The 20969-nt window shown below is 42.1% G+C and overlaps 1 protein-coding gene across 2 annotated transcripts in view; it reads left to right on the forward strand.

Annotated features, from left to right (window-relative positions):
- The window catches only part of LIX1 (limb and CNS expressed 1), a 52375-nt gene extending 38259 nt beyond the window's left edge, over positions 1 to 14116 (forward strand). For both annotated transcript variants that reach the window (XM_006064456.4, XM_044947280.2), the window contains exons 4-6: positions 2185 to 2280; positions 11088 to 11165; positions 13371 to 14116. In XM_006064456.4, the coding sequence (XP_006064518.1) occupies positions 2185 to 2280; positions 11088 to 11165; positions 13371 to 13658 (462 nt within the window). In that variant the 3' untranslated portion in view covers positions 13659 to 14116. The remainder of the gene's footprint in view (positions 1 to 2184; positions 2281 to 11087; positions 11166 to 13370) is intronic.
- The last annotated feature ends 6853 nt before the right edge of the window (positions 14117 to 20969 follow it).

Here is a 20969-nt window from a genome sequence, read left to right on the forward strand (position 1 = left end):
AGTAGATTATTTGCCCCATGAATTATTTGGTGCTCCTGATCCTTGTACCTCCAAACTATAAACCATTTTCACCATGGAGGAAGCCTTGGGTCTCACCTGGGGCAGGCATCTCCCTGTGTGTCCTTAAAGTGCAGAAACCAAAGGGCATTACCAAAAGTGCAGAAACCAAAGGGCATTACCAAAGAGATAAGCTACCTCCTGCTTTGTCTTTAGCATGGATCAACCCTGAGACTTTCATTCCCTGCTTCCCTTAACCTGACTATGCAAATCAAGGTTCTGTCATTCTGGAGAAGCTACTGATAAGGAAGGTGACATTATCACACCAGCTATGACCTTTTTTGCTGCCTTCCCCGCTCATAAATGCTCTTATCACACAGAGAAGCGATGAGGGGGAGAGCGGCAGGGACTGAGAGTGGTTGTCCTGGCAGAGAGACTTCAGGGAGCTCTGGTCTGTCTCTGCTCTGAGGATGAAAGGAAGCCTTTATTTTTCTACCCTGTAAATTTCAAGTGCCTTTGAGGAAGAGAAGTTAGGAAAATGATGCCTGATTTATATGTGTGGAATTTACTCAGGAGCAGGGAGGGGTCCACAGTGTAAATGTAATTTATCATTTTTTTTCATGGAAATTTCTAAGGAAGGAGAATATATATGGTTCATAGGCTTCTGGATGGATTTCCTCTGGGATATTTAAAAAGCCAACATAAATATTTCGGCAGTAGTGTGTTAATGTTATTGCATTCAAAAGCTATAAATTTGCGGCTATCTGAGGCCGGCAGTTGTTTGCTCAGTCTCACAAAGCCACTGCCCACCTTCCCAGGAATCCAAGGCCATGGGATGTTGAAGGGCAGGCCCCAATGCCATTCCAGAGCTCATGTTAGCTTTTTTATTGCCACTCCCCATAACCAAATATTGAAGGGGAATTTCATTTTTCCCCATCACCCACCCACCTTGTTTCTTAAAGATTAAGTGGCCCAGAATTGAAAAAATGTAAACCAAAATCCATGTCTCCAGGTTGAACACCAGCCTATTATGAAAAGTTCCCATTGAGAATCACGGTGGTCAAACATCAACGTGAATCAGCCATAGGTGTACATATGTCCCCTCTCTCTTGAACCTTCAAATTAAAAAATAAATAAATTTAAAAAAAAAAGAATCATGGTGGTAAAATATGAATGGTCCATACAACTGGAAATTTTTTCCCTGTTAATTACATAATTTGCTTGGTGATCATTAGAATCCTATGAAGCAAGTCAGCATTTCAAGATTTCAATAATGGATGAAAACAGCCTTGAAGGGCAACCATTCATTCAGTTCAGTTCAGTCACTCAGTCATGTCCAACTCTTTGTGACCCCATGAACCACAGCATGCCAGGCCTCCCTGTCCATCACCAACTCCCGGAGTCTACCCAAACCCATGTCCATTGAGTCGGTGATGCCATCCAACCATCTCATCCTCTGTCGTCTCCTTCTTCTGCCCTCAATCTTTCCCAGCCTCAGGGTCTTTTCCAGTGAGTCAGTTCTTCGCATCAGGTGGCCACAGTATTGGAGTTTCAGCTTCAGCATCAGTCCTTCCAATGAATATTCAGGACTGATCCCCTTTAGGATGGACTGGTTGGATCTCCTTGCTGTCCAAGGGACTCTCAAGAGTCTTCTCCAACACCACAGTTCAAAGCATCAATTCTTCAGCGCTCAGCCCTCTTTATGGTCCAACTCTCACATCCATACATGACCATTGGAAAAACCATAGCCTTGACTAGATGGACCTTTGTTGACAAAGTAATGTCTCTGCTTTTTCATATGCTGTCTAGGTTGGTCATAACTTTCCTTCCAAGGAGTAGGCGCCTTTTAATTTCATGGCTGCTCATGAGGGTGGCATTAATGCCACTACCAATAAAAACTCTATAGAGATGTGGGAATTTCTGCTTTAGTATAATTATTCTCTTTGAGTATATAATCAGTTAACATTCTAATGAAAAGCTAGATTCAAATTGACTTCAAAACCCTCTTCACTTAGAGATGGTGAGATTAAGGCTTTTATCCCAAATCAGCTGGAGATGGTTATAAGGTGCACACCTGAAGGGTTAGAACCACAGGAGTTTCACCGTGGGGCCACAGGATTCATTCATGACCCCCAAAGAAGAGGAGGAAAAATCCGTGATGCTTTCCTTTTCTGCTTCCTTCCCAAGGGCACTTTGGATGACGCAGACGACCCAAGCACCAGCATCGGAGCCTATCACTACATGTTGGAGTCAAACATGGGGAAGACCATGCTAGAGTTTCAGGTACCTGCCACATGTTTATTTTGCTACACAGCCCCTAGAAGCCTGGGGGAATGCCAGTCTTATCACAAACAGCTCTTTGTTTATTTTGGTCATTTTCATTTAACCCTCTTAGAATCCAGCACTGTAACTCTCTTTTAGCAGCACTGCAGTAGGCTAAAACAAACAAGTCAACAAGGCACGATCTTTGCTTCTTGAAGGAAAGTAGAAGACTTAAGCTAAGAAACAGGTAGGGAACATAACCATCTTATGACCCTATTAGCACTTTACCAGCTTTTCAGTATAAAGCTCCCCTTTAAATCAAATCAAACAGCTTGAAATACTGCTCATGACCGTTTGGTTCTTAATTTTCAGAAGTTATAGATGAAGGTGACTGCAATGTATATTAAATAATTTCCCCGTCCATTATGGTATTTTTGTTAAACAAATCTGCCATCTCCTATCATTAAGTAAATAAAAAAAGTTAGCAAGCTCTAGCTGTTTTCATTCCACTGCTGACAAGCAATAACAGAGCTAAGGAACTATATTACCTGTTATTTGTAAATTAATTATATTAGTAGTAAGAAGAAGAAGAATAGCTTACACTTGTTGGATGCTTACCTTGTCTGGCACTGTGCTAAGCATTTAACAAGTCTTACCATAATTTAACCTTCACAATAAACGTATGAGTATTTATTATACCCATGTCATCATTGAAGGAAGTATGTCACACAGCTTAGTAAATGGCACAGCCTGGGTTCAGACCCAGGCAGTCTGATTTCTGAGTTCATATTTTGACTATTATCCTATACTGGGCTTGACAGACAAAAATTCAATAGTGGTTGAGAATGAAAAGTATGCTCTCTAAAAAATTAAATTTGAATACAGTTGACCATCCATATACATCAATGCTACTAAGAATCAATATGCAGTGTTATAATAAGGAGACTTTACCTCCAAGATTTCTATTATTTTAGGTTAGATTCCAAGAAGCAATCAGAATATAAAGTTTTATGGACAAAAATGTTCATCGTGGTATAATTTACAGTGGCGGTATAGCTGAACCCTAAAGCCAGCTTTCAAATACCGTCTTTGGTACCTTTCAAATTCTTTTCCTGATTACGGTGCCACAGCCGCTTCTCAGGTGGGTACGTCCGTCCTGCCCATTTTAAAATTCATTAATTTCACTCACCACTCTCTTGTTTGATTAAAGCAAAATTGCTCTGTTCTCATCCTTTCCTAGGAAGATCTCAGTCATCCAGATTTCTCCTTAAGCAGTTGTGGTCTCACGGACCTTTGACGTTGCTTGTCTTGGTTTGCAAAAGACCCTGAAGCTCACCTTCTGGTGTAGACAGCTGCTTGCAGCAGCCAGTGGTTCTCAGCCCTGGCTGGGGAGTGGGTTCGGCTGCCCACCTCTAAATCTGTTTCCTCGTTTGTACATAAATCAGGAAGAATAATAATAGCAATGATAGCGGTGCTACCTCACTGTGCCATTGTGGGGATTAAACGAGCCTGCATAGGGAGTTCAGAACGGTTCCTGCATATGGCAAATGCTCAGTAAAAAAGGACAACTGATAGATATATATTTCTGAAGAAGGACTGCTTTACTTGAAATGCCAGAGGCTACCGGATGGACTCCCCTGACAGCTTTATCTAACCTAAAGTCTCCAGAAGAGGACAAAGTAGCTTCCCAGCAATAAATGCTTCAGGGCCCTGCGTCTCCTGCATTGCAGGCAGATTCTTGGCCAACTGAGCTATGGGGGAAGCCCTGCTATAGAATACAAGAGTGAAACTGGCAAGAGTCATTTTTTATATCCCATAACAATCTAAAGTCAGAGGGAACATGAAAGGGAGGCGCATGACACAAGAGAAGGAACACAAACTAAAACAAATCATACAGATCCAAGAGCCAAGCCTGTTCTACCACTTGTCGCCTGTGAACTCAGCCATTCTGAGACTCAGTTTTTCTCATCTACAAAATAAGAATCATGATGTCCATTGTGTAGACTTTTTGTGGGACTTATACAATGTGGCATTTATAAAGCATTTAGCACAATGATTCCCTAAGAAAGAAATCATTTATTTTAATTTCTCCTCTCTCCCTGACAGAAGAATATTGTACTTTTTTTTTTCTTACAGAATGAATGTTGCCTGGCCAAGAACATGGTAGCTTGTATAGGATTTAGTAACTCTTTTCAGAAAAATCAAGAATGATTTTTTTTTTAATGCAGTGGGTTAGTCTGCCAAATATAGGAAAGGCAAAAAAAATTTTTTTTAATTTTTAAATTCTGTCCAAGTATTATGAAAGGCTGTACTCAACCACCTTTTAGTAATACTTTTTTTTTTTAATTGCCTTACAATGGGCTGCATGTTTTCTGTGTGGTCTGTGTAGTAAGGTATTTAAGAATGTGAAATAATAATTTGACTCATATTGTGGAAATGTTTCATAAATTCTCGTAAAGGAGGCTGGATGCCGGATGAGAGACAGAGGTAGAGGAAGACGTGAGAGTAGGAAAAATCCAAACTCCCTCCTCCCAGTAGGGATGCTGGCAACCCACAGGGAGGGCCATGAAGTACACCCCTCTTCCTTCCTCCAGCCCCAGGTTGCCTGCTGGTTTCCTACACATTCCTCCATGGCCTGGGTTAAATGCATCAACTTGTTTCTGCTCATAATGGGAACTGACCACAGGCCTGGGCTGTTTGCAGTCAACACAGCAATTCAGTCCCCCTGGTGGGTAATAGATGTGTGTTTGTATCTAGCTACAGATGACTATACAGTCTAAAAACAAGACTGGTGTCTCCTGACTGCCCTCCGGCTTTCCAGGGCGGCCGTTAAGGAGGCAGAGCTCAGAAGAAACCTGATCGGCTTCTGCTTACCTTCACTTCGTGGGCGGGAGGCTGGGGTGCCTGCTTAAGGTAGCCTTGCCTCTCTCCGTAGAGAAAACTGCCTCATGTTTGCAGGGGTGGGATGGCGGCAGCTCTAGCCACTGGGTCTTGTCAAGGTCAGATTCAAGGCAGACTTTGACTGAAGCTGGTTAATATATTTATTCTGAAGCCTAATGCAATCCAAAGATGAGCTGTTTATTTACATCTTTGCTAAATTCTCCAGGTTGCCTTTTAAAACCTCATCCCATAAACAAATTTCCTCTTAAATCCATTCTCTTGGGTGGGGAGATGGTGCCCACCTGCTTTTCAAGTTCTCCATTTACACTGTTTGTTTTTCTTATTCCTGATGAATCACAGAACCAAGCCAGTCTCCCAGACAGAGTTCCAGAGAGAAGCAGTGTTCATTTTCTCCCTGCGAAGTAGCTGGGAGGCCACACATCGTTTCTCGTAGGAGGCAACACCAGGAAGCTCTGTTAGGACAGACCCCGGTCGTTGTTGGTTTAGATTTAATGAATGACAACATGAACCAGAAAAGCTGTAGAACAAAAGCTACAACTGCAATGCTCCTGAAGAGAAAGAAAACACAGGACTCGATTCACCATCTGATTTCAAATTTACTTATGGGGGCTCCCTGTGGCTCAGACAGTAAAGAATCTGCCTGCAGTGCAGCAGACCCAGGTTCGATCTCTGGGTCAGGAAGATCCCCTGGAGAAGGAAATAGCTTCCCACTCCAGGATTCTAGCCTGGAGAATCCCATGGATAGAGGAGCCTGGTGGGCTACAGTCTATGGGGTCACACAGAGTCGGACACGACTGAGCGATTAATACTTGGTAAAGGGAACTGGCTACATAATGTATGGGGCCTGGTGCAAAATGAAAGTTTAAGGCCTTTTGTTCAAAAATTGCTATGAATTTAAAGATAGCAAAGCACTAAACCAAGCTCAAAGCGTGTGTGACTGCACAGATCACAAGCTCGTGAAACTGCCCTTGTCCCTGAGACAAGATCCCCAGAACAGCCCAGACTAGGGTAAGAAGAGTCAAGCATTTAACTGGGGTACAAAATTTAAAGGAGCAACAAAAAATTCAGTAATCAAGGCAAATAATATTATAATGTAATACATTTAAAACTCAAAATAAATGTGCAAAAATCTATGACAAATGAAACATCCAAATTTTAAATGAAGATAGGATTTTAAATAACAGACCCTGAACTTGTGCGACTCACCTTAAGTCTTGCTTCACTTACCTGGCCCTAGTCTCAACCCCACCTCTAGGCCAGCTTCTTGTTTATCTGTAAGCCCATGGAGAGGAGCCAGGCTTCTAGGTCAGCCTACGTTACAAACACAGCTCAAAGACTTCAGTGAGGAAGAAACAGGACAGATAGCCCACCAAACAGACTTCATTCAAAACGATAGGGCTTCAACAAGTAGAAAACAAGGCTGAGAAGACCAGGCAGTGAGGAGTCATGGGAAAACTAGGAACTGAGTCCTCACAGAAGCCCACAGCCACCCTCTCCTTGCCAGTCTTTCATAATGCAAGGATTTCCAATGCCATCAATGATAAGCACGCAAGGATTTCCTGGGGTTGAGCCAGGGTACACACAGCTTCAGGAAGATCTGAAGATAGCGAACTTGGTCAGTTCAGTTCAGGTCAGTTCAGTTCAGTCACTCAGTCGTGTCCGACCCTTTGTGACCTCATGGACTGCAGCATGCCAGGCCTCCCTGTCCATCACCAACTCCCGGAGTTTACTCAAACCCATGTCCATTGAGTCGGTGATGCCATCAAACCATCTAATCCTCTGTCATCCCCTTCTTTTCCTGCCTTCAATCTTTCCCAGCATCAGGGTCTTTTCCAATGAGTAAGCTCTTCACATCAGGTGGCCAAAGCATTGGAGTTGCAGCTTCAACATCAGTCCTTCCAATGAATATTTAGGACTGATTTCCCTTAGGATGGACTGGTTGGATCTCCTTGCAGTCCAAGGGACTCTCAAGAGTCTTCTCCAACACCACAGTTCAAAAGCATCAATTCTTGGTCATGGGAGGGGAAATAAAGAAATGGGACAGGGAGAATGTGGAAATATTTCAGTATACTTCATGTAACAATGGTAAGATCTGTTATCCTCCTCCAGAGAGGAGGGCAAGCACTATAGATCAGGACACAAAGTAAGAAGGTAGAAAGAAGGTTATCTTTCCTAGGGGATTTAGGAACAAGAGCTGCAGGGAAGAAGAGGCAGTTGTGTTACTGCAGAGGAAAGAACTGCTTGATGACAGGATAGAAATTTAGACAAACCAGAGGAGGTGAGGAGGATAATCCTCCTCCTGCAGGCGAAAACAGTCCAAGTCTCAGTGGGGAAGTTTTATGAGAGGGGTAGGTTGTCAAGGGATATGAGAAAGATTTCCAGTTCTGTTCACAGAATTGTGGGTTCCACAGTGTTCGGAGGGTTGCTGAGTGACACAACAGAAATTTATCTGGATGAGGGGCTTGGCACAAAAATAAGAATGAAAGCTTAGAGGACATTGGAGGGAAAATATATTATAAAGGCAGGACAGTTATCAGAGGATGGAATTAAGAGCCCTTTTAGCAATAGGTTGTTTCTCAAACTGGGCCACATGGATGCAAGGACGATGCCAGGAGGGTTACTGAAGTCACAGAATAAACTCAATACCTCTTTCTGGGTTGTCGACATTATGTGAAGATTGCAGGATAAGGAAAGGAGTGGAGTGGCATTCGTTTTCTTCTTTAAGGAAACAGACATATACAATAAAATGCAAAATTTAAGAGGAGTCTTACAATAAAACATTTGTCAATATTGTCCCTCCTGTAACACCATGGAGACTGCTTCATATCGGAACCTAAACAGCGTTCCTATCCATTTTTGTTTATGTCTGCAAAGCATTCGGTGAGTAGGCCTGAGGGTATAGCAAGGAGGGCAACACAAGTTTACCTTCCTCAGCCACTGGGGTTATCTTAATAAAAGGCACAGTGGTGGGAGCCAGATTAGATTATGGATTTGGTTGGGAACAAAAGATTCTCACTTTCCCAAAGCAGCATAGTGCTGTGACAGAGTGGAAATCTGGAAGGGGGCAGAGAGAAGTGGAGAGGAGTCCTAAGAGGGGTGAGTCCCCCTGGCACTGGACCCAGGACCCTGGGCAGACATGGGGTCAGTGTGTGGCTCAGCTGGTGTCCATGTCATATTCTAATTAATGGAAACACATGGTTTTGCCCTTACCAAGGTCTCTGTCTGTTCTTGGGCTTCCCTGATGGCTCAGACAGTATCTGCCTGCAGTGTGGGAGACCCGAGTTTGATCCCTGGGTCAGGAATATCCCCTGGAGAAGGAAATGGCAACCCTCTCCTGTGTTCTTGCCCGGAGAATTCCATGGACAGAGGAATGGTGGGCTACGGTCCATAGGGTCGCAAAGAGTCAGATACAACTGAGGGACTAACAAAGTGTGTTCTTGTGGTGCTTACCATGTAGTAATACATACACAAAATCCTAAACTGAAAAGAAGAAAAGCGTTACATTCTAAGGGCAATTTAAACGTGAGAATAGTGCTATTCAGACAGGAGACATTTAGACATGAGAATATTTATTCTGATGATCGTATCTCTTTAAATTTTACCTCATAATTTCAAGGTAACTGTAATCTCAAACTGAGCTTATGTCTCCAGATTTCATAGTGAAAACGTTTTCCAGAGCAAGCAGACATAAAGACAATAAAAGTCCACTTTTTTTTTTTGAATGGGCATAGACATCTATTCAAATGTTAAGCTTTCAAAACTTGTCTCATGACCAGGAAGTTCCTTAACTGTATTGTTATTTTCCAATAGGTATGTGGCTGTGGTTTGTACTACCACTAATCCACTGTAGATGTTTCTCTGATCAAAAAAGAAAAAAAAAAAAAATGTAGGTAACTTCAGTGCTGCTGCTAAGTCGCTTCTGTCATGTCCGACTCTGTGGGACCCCCATAGACAGCAGCCCATCAGGCTCCCCCATCCCTGGGATTCTCCAGGCAAGAACACTGGAGTGGGTTGCCGTTCCTTTCTCCAACGCATGAAAGTGAAAAGTGAAAGTGAAGTCGATCAGTCCTGTCCGACTCCTACGGAAGACTGCTAATCCTAATCAGATTGGAAAAACAAAATCTTCAGTATGTTGAATACATGTTAGCTTGCACTCGGTATCATGCAGGGAAAGGATGATGCTGACAGAAAGGCTAAATGCTGTGCTCAGCCCTGGCCGTTGAATGTGAAAACTGTGGGTGGCTTTAATATCAATTCATCCTTATTGGTCATATTTTAAGGCATTTTCTTGACTGAATTTATAAACTCAGGGGTATTTTACAGTTTCTGTAGTTTGTCCATTATATGCTCTATATTTATTTTTTGGCCTGAATTTTTTAAAATTTAAATTATTTCATATGGCATATTGTCACTTGGTTCAAAGCTCAAAAGGTACAAACGAGTGTCGGAGGAAAGTCTCGCTCCATTTTTCTCCCCAGAGGCGACTCATGTTGCCAGATTCTTTTGTATCTTGTCAGAGCTCTTCTAGGCATTTATAAGCAAATATTTATAGGCATCTTCTAATTCTTTTTTAATCAAGTAGTAGCACTCAGTATACATGTTGGACACCTTGCTTTTAACACCACCTCACAGAGACTCTACATTAGAACGAGAGTGCCTTCTTACCCTTTGTGATTGCCGTGTATTTACTAGGATGACCATGTTGTAAGGGAGAAAGAATCATTTTCTTTTTATCTTCTGAATTCTTAGCCGAGACTCCTGTAATGAAAGACAGATTAGAAAGAGAAAAACAGAAGTACACCTCATGTATGTGTGAGAGATACCCAGGGAAAAATGAGGACCTCCACAAGGCGGCTTAGAATTCAGGATTAAATACCATCTTAATACGGAAGGGAGAGCGGGTGTGGGCCTCTCAGGAAAGCACATGTGTGCCTGCTCAGTTGCTCAGTCATGTCTGAATCTTTGCAACCCACGGACCATAGCCCATCAGGCTCCACCTGGTGCTCTGCCCGTGGGATTCCCCAGGCAAGCATACTTGAATGGGCAGCCATTTCCTCCTCCAGGGGATCTTCCCGACACAGGGGTCGAACCGGTGTCTCTTAGATCTCCTGCATTGGCAGGCAGATCCTTTACTGCTGAGCCACCAGGGAAGCCCCTCAGGAGAAAGGAGATAATCTTTAAGAAAGATGAATTGATCCTTAGAAGAATAGATAGGAGATATGATAGAGACAAAGTTTGGCTGAGCATGGAGTGGACTTCAGTTTCTACTTCTGTGATAAGAGTCAGTACACCCTGGTTGATGAAACTTGTGGAGAAGGGATTTATAACAATTAAGTTCCTTTTGGAGGATCTGTCTTTTGGGAGATAAGGGGAGTTCAGAGAAAGCCTCTTCCTCTGTTTGCAGTTTTTTAAGTAGTTATAGCTCAAAATAATCAATATACCAAAGTTGCATATTTGGGGGTGCTATATTCTGCTACAATTCAGGATTTAACCATTCCTTTTTGTAACCATTTCATTTAACCATTCCTTTAAAAATGAACATTTAAAATATTGCCAGTCTCAAGCAGTTTTTTTTTACATGATGCAATAAATAGCCTTGCCTACACATTATTCGAAGATGTGCTGGTATATTTATATAACTTCCTGGGTGTAAAATTGTTACAGCATATGTGTTTACACTGTTGAGAGGTATTTGTCCATTATTTAATAGTTCATGCCAAATATAGATAAAACAGAGGAGGGAAGGAAAAACGCTCCGGAAGCCTACGGCTGTGGTATTTGAAAAGTCTCAAAGTGTTCTGACAGTACTGTGTATTCCATTTGCCTGATATAGCTGGAGTTAGGGTTACGACCTCTTCAGCAATCACTGAGGCACTTTCCTTCACATTTCTGCTTTGAGACTAATGACAAACATTTGGGTTTTATAGGAGCTCATGACCATTTTCCAACTATTGCACTGGAATGGAAGCCTCAAAGCCCTTCGTGAAACAAAATGTTCCCGACAGGTGAGATTTTCCCAATAAAAAGCAGGTTTGTGTTGTATGGCATCTTCCACTGAGGTTCCTTTATTTGAATTTTTCTCTGTTTAGCACCTTATTTATTAAAAGCAGAGGATATATATATATATACACTGTGCTTAGTCACTCCATTATGTCCGACTCTTTGAGACCCTCTGGACTGTAGCCTGCCAGGTTCATCTGTCCATGGGGATTCTCCAGGCAAGAATACTGGAGTGGGTTGCTATGCCCTTCTCTAGGGGATCTTCCCAACCCAGGGATCAATCACAGATCTCCCTTATTGCAGACAGATACTTTACCGTTTGAGCCACCAGGGAAGTATATGTATACTAACATGTATATATGTATATGCTAACATATATATGTAAATTTATGTGCACATAACTATATGTGCAACATATAAGTGTACTAACATATATACACATATATATATATGGTATATCTCTATCTGGTATATCTCTCTCTGATATACCTATCTAGATTTAGATCTAGATATATCAGTCCGGTTGCATCAGGGACTGACCCCACACACTAAGAAGAATGTTGGCTAGCCATAGGACAGCTTTAGACACCTGTACTGAACGCTAGAATGGAGGGATCACTAACACAGACTTAGTTCCTAAGTCAGATACGGCATCTACTCCATGCAGTGTGCCCCTCCCACTCTTCAAAGCAGAAAGAAATGTGAGTCTGCGCCACCTCCAAACCTCCTCACCGAGAACAGGTAGTTATTTGTAGCAGGAGGATTCTTCTCACCCCCACCAAATGTTCCCAGTGGGTAACAGAACTGATTATAAAGGTGGGAGACATGGTATTTCCATCACTTCAATTTTTTGTTTTTGTTTTCTATAACTTCAATTTTTTTTTTCAGTCACTTCAGTTTTGGGGTTTGGAAGTTCCTTCTTTATTTTTCAGAGACAGGGCCTCACTATTTCTTAGCTATCTATGAAAAGCATCCTGCCCCCTTTTTTGGTGGCAAAGGCAAACCCCTCCCATGCACGTAATGGTTCTCACCCTACTATCACTGAAGATTTATTCTTCCTTTATCCCACTAGATTTCGAGGATAGTAGTTTATTTTTGAGAATTTGCTAACAGGAAGTTGTATGAGGAGCACAGCCTCTACTAGTCAGCAAGATGAGGGCGGATGTAAAAGTTTTCCATGCATTGCTGCCCCAGGAGTTTTTGTTCTTTGCCTAGAAAGCCTGGCTTTCAAAATGTCAAAGATGCAAAAGAAATGAGTAGCTGACAATGGCTTTGCCTATTTTTTTCTTTTCCTTTGATTTCATAAAAAGCCTTTGAAACATGCCGAGTTGGTTACAAACACTTTTCCGTGATTGTTTTTAATTTGTTAAGGTCATAAATAAATACCATATGTTCTTGAAAATAAAAATAAGCAACACATCCACTCCACAAGGTCTTTTTAAAGAGCGTTCATCAAACTTACACATGACATTACAGTGTACGGGCGAATTTTAAACATGAGAATTGGAAGATAGTGACTAATTTTGCATTGTCTGCAGAAAGTAAGAGACAGTGCACATAAAGTTACCATTATGATATCAGTGATGATAATACCTATCTTCCATAATTGTTAGGGTCCTTCCCATAGTTACTGTGAGCTGTTTAGTCTGTCATCTTCCTTATGCTAACAACACAGCAGGTAGAAAGCTGACTCTCCTGGTGTCTAAGTCTTGTCCTGACTCAAAGCTTCCTGTTTTCCGCAGTGGGTGTGACCAAACCCAGTTCTGCCCGAATCCTTCTGTGCAGTTGTTTCCCTCTATCTTGCCAAAGCAGCTAATGTTGGGCAGAAGGATTATAAATAAATGAGGTAAAGCTCATACTAATTGTTGTAACAATGCAGTTTCAAAGGAATATATATTTTCCAGTAAGGTTAGAGCTCTGTTCTGTGAATAATTTTAGGTCATTCCTGGTGGCAGTGTTTTGATTCAACCTGGAGTGACCTTTACTTTGGGTACCAACTTAAGTCATTTTGATCCTTTAAGAGGTGTGTCCTGGGGTTGGGCTTCAGTTCGTGAACATCAGAGAGGTTTGGTTGTCCGTAGAACCCCCACGGGTGTTTGTGTGCTGGGGTGGGGGGTGGAGGCATAGGAAACGAAGTGTCAGCAGGCCATGAGCCCAGGTACTTTTGTTGCTCTTCACTGATGCTCTGGACCTTGTCTCTTGGTTCCCAGGAAGTCATCTCCTATTATTCCCAGTACTCCCTGGATGAAAAGATGCGCAGCCACATGGCCCTAGACTGGATCATGAAGGAGCGGGAGTCGCCGGGAATTCTCTCCCAAGAGCTGCGAATGGCCCTGAGGGAGCTGGAGGAAGCCAGGAAAGCAGGACAAGAACTACGGTTTTACAAAGAAAAGAAAGAGATCCTGAGTTTAGCCCTGACGCAGATCTACAGTGATCCTGACGCTTCTTCACCCAGTGATGATCAGCTGAGCCTCACGGCCCTTTGTGGCTATCACTAGCAAGACCAGGTCCCAGCTGCCCCCAAGGTGGGCAGAAGCCGGACTCTCCCATGAGGAAGCTCATGGAGAGGTTTGGTCATCAGAGGCTTTAGCACTTCCAGATGCTACGTGAAGGCGGTAGTAATTCTCCTCACTTATTCCATGCACAGTATCTCAAGAGTAGTAGGACCCTTACAGGACCCAACGTCCCCCTCAGTGCAATTTCCCCATTGCGTTCTCAATAGTTCCACCTCAGGCCGAAAGGATGAAGACGGGATTGTTTGGAAAATATTTCCCAGGCCTGGCTTCAACCTGAAGCCTGGCTGACATGTGCCTTGCTGGATTACGTATGTTGTTTCAAAGAAAGAACCAGTGTAGCAACTCCGAAAAAAACACCAGCCAGGACTAGGGAAAGTAGCATGATAGCAATTAAAAAATACTTGGGATTAAATAAACAATATGGATTATTTTTTAAAATATCCAAGGGTCAGAGTTTCTTCTTAAGCTTTGTCAGCTGCAAGATCATTTACACTCCACTAGGTGTAACATATGGAGAAGGCAATGGCACCCCACTCCAGCCTGGAAAATCCCATGGACGGAGGGGCCTGGTGGGCTGCAGTCCATGGGGTCGCTAGGAGTCGGACACGACTGAGCGACTTCACTTTCACTTTTCACTGTCATGCACTGGAGACGGAAATGGCAACCCACTCCAGTGTTCTTGCCTGGAGAATCCCAGGGATGGGGGAGCCTGGTGGGCTGCCGTCTATGGGGTCGCACAGAGTCGGATACGACTGAAGCAACTTAGCAGCAGCAGCAGCAGGTGTAACATAAAACTTCAGCGGGGATTTTATCTGGACATCCCACTATCAAAGATTTTGAAGTGCTAATGGTATGAAAACACTATATAAATGTAATGTGGCTTAAAACGTCATTGTCATAATTTTTTTAAAAAGCCCGCTCTTCCATATGGGGATAAATGTCACCCAGGATAGCACCCTTACTTCTTTTCCTCAAGAAGAATTAATATCCAGTTTTTGTGAGTCCTCAATCAGTCATGTGCATTTTTAATTTGCAAACAGATGAAGTGCTTTATTTTTATGTCTGCCACCTCAGTCATATATCTATAATGGGGACAGTTACTGGCATTTCTAAGACTAAAACGTTTTGAAAAATCATTAGCATTTAACAGTACTTATATTTACATTTGATTTGTTTCTCCTCCATTAGAGAAAAGGAATTATTAATTGTCTTTGTTGTTGTTCGGGAACTTAAGCCACCAGTAGCTCAAATGTAGTGTCACTTTTCCGTTTAAATTACCGGACTCTTCTTTAAAGGAGAGATAAAACATTGCCATCTCTCTTTTAAAATGGCTTGGGTCAATCAACTGATTAGAAAACCAAAAGCAAATACAAACCAGTTTTTATGGTTCTTCGTCACTCAAATTTAAGAATGGTAGCAGTGCCAATTTTAAACACTTATACATAGTTCCTTATTTTTAACATGGGATGGATTATCTTGCATTTACTCCAATGTCAAATTTAATAAAAACAGTTTTCTCAATTTTCAATAAGATTTCCTTTTCTTCCTGTTTAGGCAAATGCACATTAACTTTCATGAAAGCTGAAACCATTATAATGACACTAATGTTTACAAAAACGTGAGAGTTGTAGCTTCATATCTAAATATCTACAATGCTAATTGTCACTCCTTGAATCCCCAAGAAACTGTATACTGAGCATGTATTTTGGAAGTAGCCTTATTAATAAAAATTAACTTCACACATCATATTTCTCACCCCAGGGAAAAATTTAGCTATATACCTTCCCTACTCAAATGTCTTGCAGACATAATACTATATAATATTAGATACATTTTATTTAAAATATTGTTTTAACAAAAAATAATCACATCCCTCCCCATGATAAGGCTAAATGCCACCTAGAAGAAATTCCCAAATAGAAATTAGAATTAATATCTGTAAGTGAATACATTTTAAAATTAAATCACATCCTATTTAAAGTAATGTTTTCAAGAAGTCATTCCTCTTTATCCTTTCAGAAAAGATACAGCTTCCCGTGTTAGGTGTGATGAAAAGTAGGTACTTCTGTACTGCATTTGCAGTCTTTAACAACGACCACCTCAGGCTGACATTATCTAACTAGATGCAGGAACAAGAATCGGCTAGAAAATATTACATGTAGTCTCTGCCTGGCAGTTAGAAAAACTGTACCCATTCCGTACACTGGAAGCAGAGGCTCTGGCTTGGCCACTATCAACTTTTCCTGACTGGTCAAAACTGCCCACTCTTCCCACCACGGTGTGGGAGTTTCAGCAAAATAAGCAAAAGTAAGAATCTTTGCCACTCCCTTTGATGTTCATTTATCACAAATCAGTATCAGCTGAGACCTAATGTCTGTCATTATATCACATCAGTTCAGTTCAGTTCAGTTCAGTTCAGTTGCTCAGTCGTGTCTGACTCTTTGCAACCCCATGAATCGCAGCACACCAGGCCTCCCTGTCCATCACCAACTCCCGGAGTTCACTGAGACTCACATCCGTTGAGTCGGTGATGCCATCCAGCCATCTCATGCGCTGTCGTCCCCTTCTCCTCCTGCCCCCATCCCTCCCAGCATCAGAGTCTTTTCCACTGAGTCAACTCTTCGCATGAGGTGGCCAAAGTACTGGAGTTTCAGCTTTAGCATCATTCCTTCAAAGAACACCCAGGACTGATCTCCTTTAGGATGGACTGGTTGGATCTCCTTGCAGTCCAAGGGACTCTCAAGAGTCTTCTCCAACACCACAGTTCAAAAGCATCAATTCTTCGCTGCTCAGCTTTCTTCACAGTCCAACTCTCGCATCCATACATGACCACTGGAAAAACCATAGCCTTGACTAGACAGACCTTTGCAGGCAAAGTAATGTCTCTGCTTTTCAATATGCTATCTAGGTTGGTCATAAGTTTCCTTCCAAGGTATATCACATAAACATCTGTAATTCTGGCCTTGAGACTAGCAGGGTTGAAGAGCAAAGTAGACTATTATTATTTTTCATTTTCTATATCTTGTTCTCAATAACACACTGTGTTGAATGGGCCTGGAGTGGAGGATTCTCTACTTAAATATATAGAACCCTGGGTTCTAACATTTTGTGGTTATAAATTCTTTAAGAATCTGATAGAAGCTATGGACCTTATCCTAGGAAAACAGGATGAAACAATTACATTCAAAATTACGCAGACTGTTTCAGAGTGTATGTGAAACTCCCCAAAATCCATACATTGCTCTGTTGAAAGGATGCCCAGTTTAAAACTCTTAATTTTTGCATATCTACTTACACTTTCTTAAACTTTTCCACAGGGCTCCAACCTAACTCAGACATAGTCCCATTAACCTGTCTCTGAGACAAATGTCATCATCCTTAAATACAGAATTGCACTCTTTAAAAAAAAAAATGAAAAAATGAAAAAAAAAGAATTGCACTGATTTGTGACAAGAGATAGTTTAATTTTCACAAAACCCAAATACCCCAGATTGTTATGAAAAAAACCGCTTAAAGAAAATTAGTCACTTAACTTGTATGAACATATCAGAATATCACAGATTTAATAAAGTCATTGTTCCTCTAATGATCAGAATTTGGTCGTCCATTTGTTCAGTATGTTTGCTGTTACATTCATTCACCTATTTCTAGAAAAGGAAAAGAATCAAGCCATAGATATTCTTGAAATGCTGTACCCACATCAATGATAAATCTGATCAGCTAGGTCTCAGGAAAACAAGAAAGAAAACATAAAAGCTTAACACCTTTCAATTTCTTTAGAGAAAGTTGTTGACATCAGGAGCATTGTTGTAGTTGACTTAATCTCTGAAATACTTTAGAGGGTTCTCAGTTATGTCATGCCATGCCTCTCTTTCTTGCCAAATGACAAAAGAAGCCAGACTAAGAATATTTTTATTATCCCTGACTATGTTTACAGGTAAAGACTATTTAAGACATTACCTCTTGTATATTGTTGATTTTTGTTTTGTTTTGTTTTACCTTGGAGAAATGCAAAACTCAAGATTTCTTCTATGGTGTCCACCATGTTAAAGGGTGAATATTAAGATTATTTTTAGCCAGGGCTCCAGGGAAATGAAAATATTTTCCCTACCCCAGTAGTTCTCAACTTTGGCTCACATTAGAAATATTCAAGGAGATTTAATAGATCCTAGCTATTCAGACTATCCCCAGATCAATGAAATCAGACTCTCTGGAAGTGGGACCAGCCATCAGTATTTTTTAGAGGTCCCAGGTAGTTCCAGTGTGCAATAAGGTTAGAACCATGGTTCTACCCAGGAAGTTCTGGCTCAAAGGTCTGCAGACTAACTAGTGGGAGCTGTTACTTAACTTGGCACTGGCCCCAAATTAAAAACATTGAGCTCTTCTGATTTAGGTAGAAGCAAAACCTTTTGCTTGGGCAAGAGGCTTTCCTGGAGCCCAGAACTAAAGTTGGGCAAGCATGTGTTCACACACACACATCTTATCTTAGCAGGAGAGCCAGATTCTATTCCAGGTCCAGACTTTTTCTCAAATATGCCACACAAACTACCCTTACCAGAATCATCCTTTAAAAATACAAGTTCCTGGTCCACGCCCAGACCTGCTAACCAAATTCCAGGAGAGAGTCTGGATTATTTACCACTTCACCAGGTGTTTCTGATCACACTTAAATTTGAGTTCTTTTGGCCAAGAGCTACTTAGCACATTCTTTAGTAGGCAGCACAGCCTTGGCCTAACATAATCAGCCTCTTGGTGGAGAGTACAGAAAGGAATAAAGGAGGACGGGGAGGTTGCCTCTTCACTCTCCTGGAGCTAAAGAGAAACAGAAGGGCTAGCTGCCTTTTCTCTCCCAAAAGAGTAGCTCCCACTCTTTTTATCACTTTGGCTTCAACATTTGGAATTAGCTTTAATCTCTTTACTGGAAACCGTGAAAATCTTCTATTAGCTTATGGTTAAAGTCATTTCTTTAAACCTTACCCAACTCTGGTAGCACATTCTCTCTTGGTGCAAAGTAAGTTGTGGGAAAGGGAAGCAGAAGTTTTTCCTGAGAGCTGTTGATTCTCTAGTGATCGTTGGTTCCCAAGTGAAAGTCCTGGATTGCTATCTATTTATAGGCAGTTCCCAATTTTAGCAGCAAGCATATTTCACAAGTCCATTTATAATTCAGTTGTTCAATCCTAACAATGCATTTTTCCACAGGAGCAAGGTCATAAATGATGGCAAGTTTCCCAGATGAGCCTATGTAAACAAATATATATATGCACTATGCATGTGTGCTCAGTCATGTCTGACTCTTTGCAACCCCATGGACTGTAGCCCACCAGGCTTCTCTGTCCCTGGGATTTCTCAGGCAAGAACACTGGGGGATCTTCCCGAGCCAAGGATCAAACCTGTGTCTCTTGCATCTCCTGCATCAGCAGGCAGATTCTTTACCAACTGTGCCACCTGGGAAATCCCATATAAACAACAGGGTAACTTACAGATGGATCTATGGGACATAATACAGCTCTAGGTTGTAGGCAGGGGAGAGTAGAATAAGTGAGACAGCTGTGGGTCTCAGGCATATTACTGAAGACCTCCCTAGGGCATATGTCTTCCTCTCAAACTGGTTCTCCAGAGAATCCCTTTGTTTTCTCTTTGCTCCCCACCCCCACCCCAAGATTAGCTTGACAATACCCCACCCCTTGCCATCTTTTGTTTCTTCTTCCGATCACAGCTTCTTCTACTTGCTGACTTACTGGAGAAGTGCTTTCCTTCCTGCCTATCCCACACACACTTTGAAAATTTCGAACAACTGGCATCACTAGAAATAGGAACATTGGATGACCTAAAAATGGCAGCTACTAAGCCTCTGTGCAGGTCCTGCAGAGAAAGACACAGGCACCGGACGTGGAGCTGCACTCTCCCAGCCCTACACTCCCCTACTTCCTTGGTGTCCTCAGTGGATGCCCCCACGGCATTGCCCCATCCTGAGCACGGATGCCCCATAGCTAGCCAGTGACTCTGGGTAATCTGGCTCAAAACTGCAAACGGGACTGATCAGTCCATCCGCCTCAGGAATGGGAACCAAGAAACATGGAGGAATTTGGCAGTTCGAGATGGAAGCTCAAATTGGAAGAGTCAGGTTGACGAGCGCTGTGCAAGTTGAAAGGATGAGGAAGAAGGAATGGTGGGTCAACAGAGGAAGCTGGTCAGGAGGACGAGAAGAAGGTGGTCAGTGTAGACAGCAGATGCAAAAAGAGGCAGAAACACAAGTTGAAGGTGAGACTATGAGTCCCCGAGGAAACAGGAAGAGGGGCCGGCCCACACCCCCGGCAGTAAATTCACTTACTCTTTAGCTGACTTGATCAGCACTTCGCAACCAAAGAAATCTCACCTTACTAATTTCAGAGCATATGACTCTAGATTTACCTGGACTTTTCCTCCTGAGAAGAGACCAAGAAAACTGACATGAGGCAAAACAGTAGAAATAGAAGCAACAGAAATGCTGCTGAGGAAACTAGACTTAGGACTGGCAAGAGAGTTAGATTTCTGCCCACTCGTTGCCCCTTCCACTCCAATGTAAGCTCTCACACCAGTCAGGAGGACTTCCCAAATCTGCAACAAATTTACGTATTATGTGCTAACCCCTGTGTTTTTCCTCCCCTTCACAGAAATTCCTGTGTTCTCATGTTCCACACGAACAGAGGGAAATAGAATTCAATGTTTACAATTCATAATCTCAAATAAATGTTGCATCTTTAAAAATTAATCACCTTGGAAAACGAATAACGTAATTTGACAGTGCTCAAGAGTGCTGTCTTTGCCAAAGACATTTCTGTCATGAACGCCTCTGTGGGAAAGCCCTCTAAGTCCCTGTGAGCGAAGGAATAAAATCAGTTTCTTTTGTCAGCAGAAAGCACCTTACACCCTGAACAGACTAGTTTATTTCAGTATCTCAACTATTAGTCCTAATACTTAGCAGGTAGTAAGTATAGTTGAATCTGAATTTCTACTCGAGGAACATTCAGTGAATGATTGTCATCGTGCCTTGGTGCCTTCCTTACTCCTTGCTTGATCAGTTAATTCCTTCATCAGACCTGGCTTTGTTCTATAGGATTCGTTAGTAATCACTCACTAATTAGTCAGGATTATCCAGTGGCTCAGCAGTAAAGAATCCACCTGCAAAGCAGGAGACACAGGTTCGATCCCTGAGTGGGGAAGATCCCCTGGAGGAAGGCATGGCAACCCCTGCAGTATTCTTGCCTGGTGAATCCCATGGACAGAGGAACCTGGCAGGCTACAATCCATGGG

The sequence above is a fragment of the Bubalus bubalis genome, chromosome 9, assembly GCF_019923935.1.
Source record: "Bubalus bubalis isolate 160015118507 breed Murrah chromosome 9, NDDB_SH_1, whole genome shotgun sequence".
NCBI classification, from domain to species: domain Eukaryota; kingdom Metazoa; phylum Chordata; class Mammalia; order Artiodactyla; family Bovidae; genus Bubalus; species Bubalus bubalis.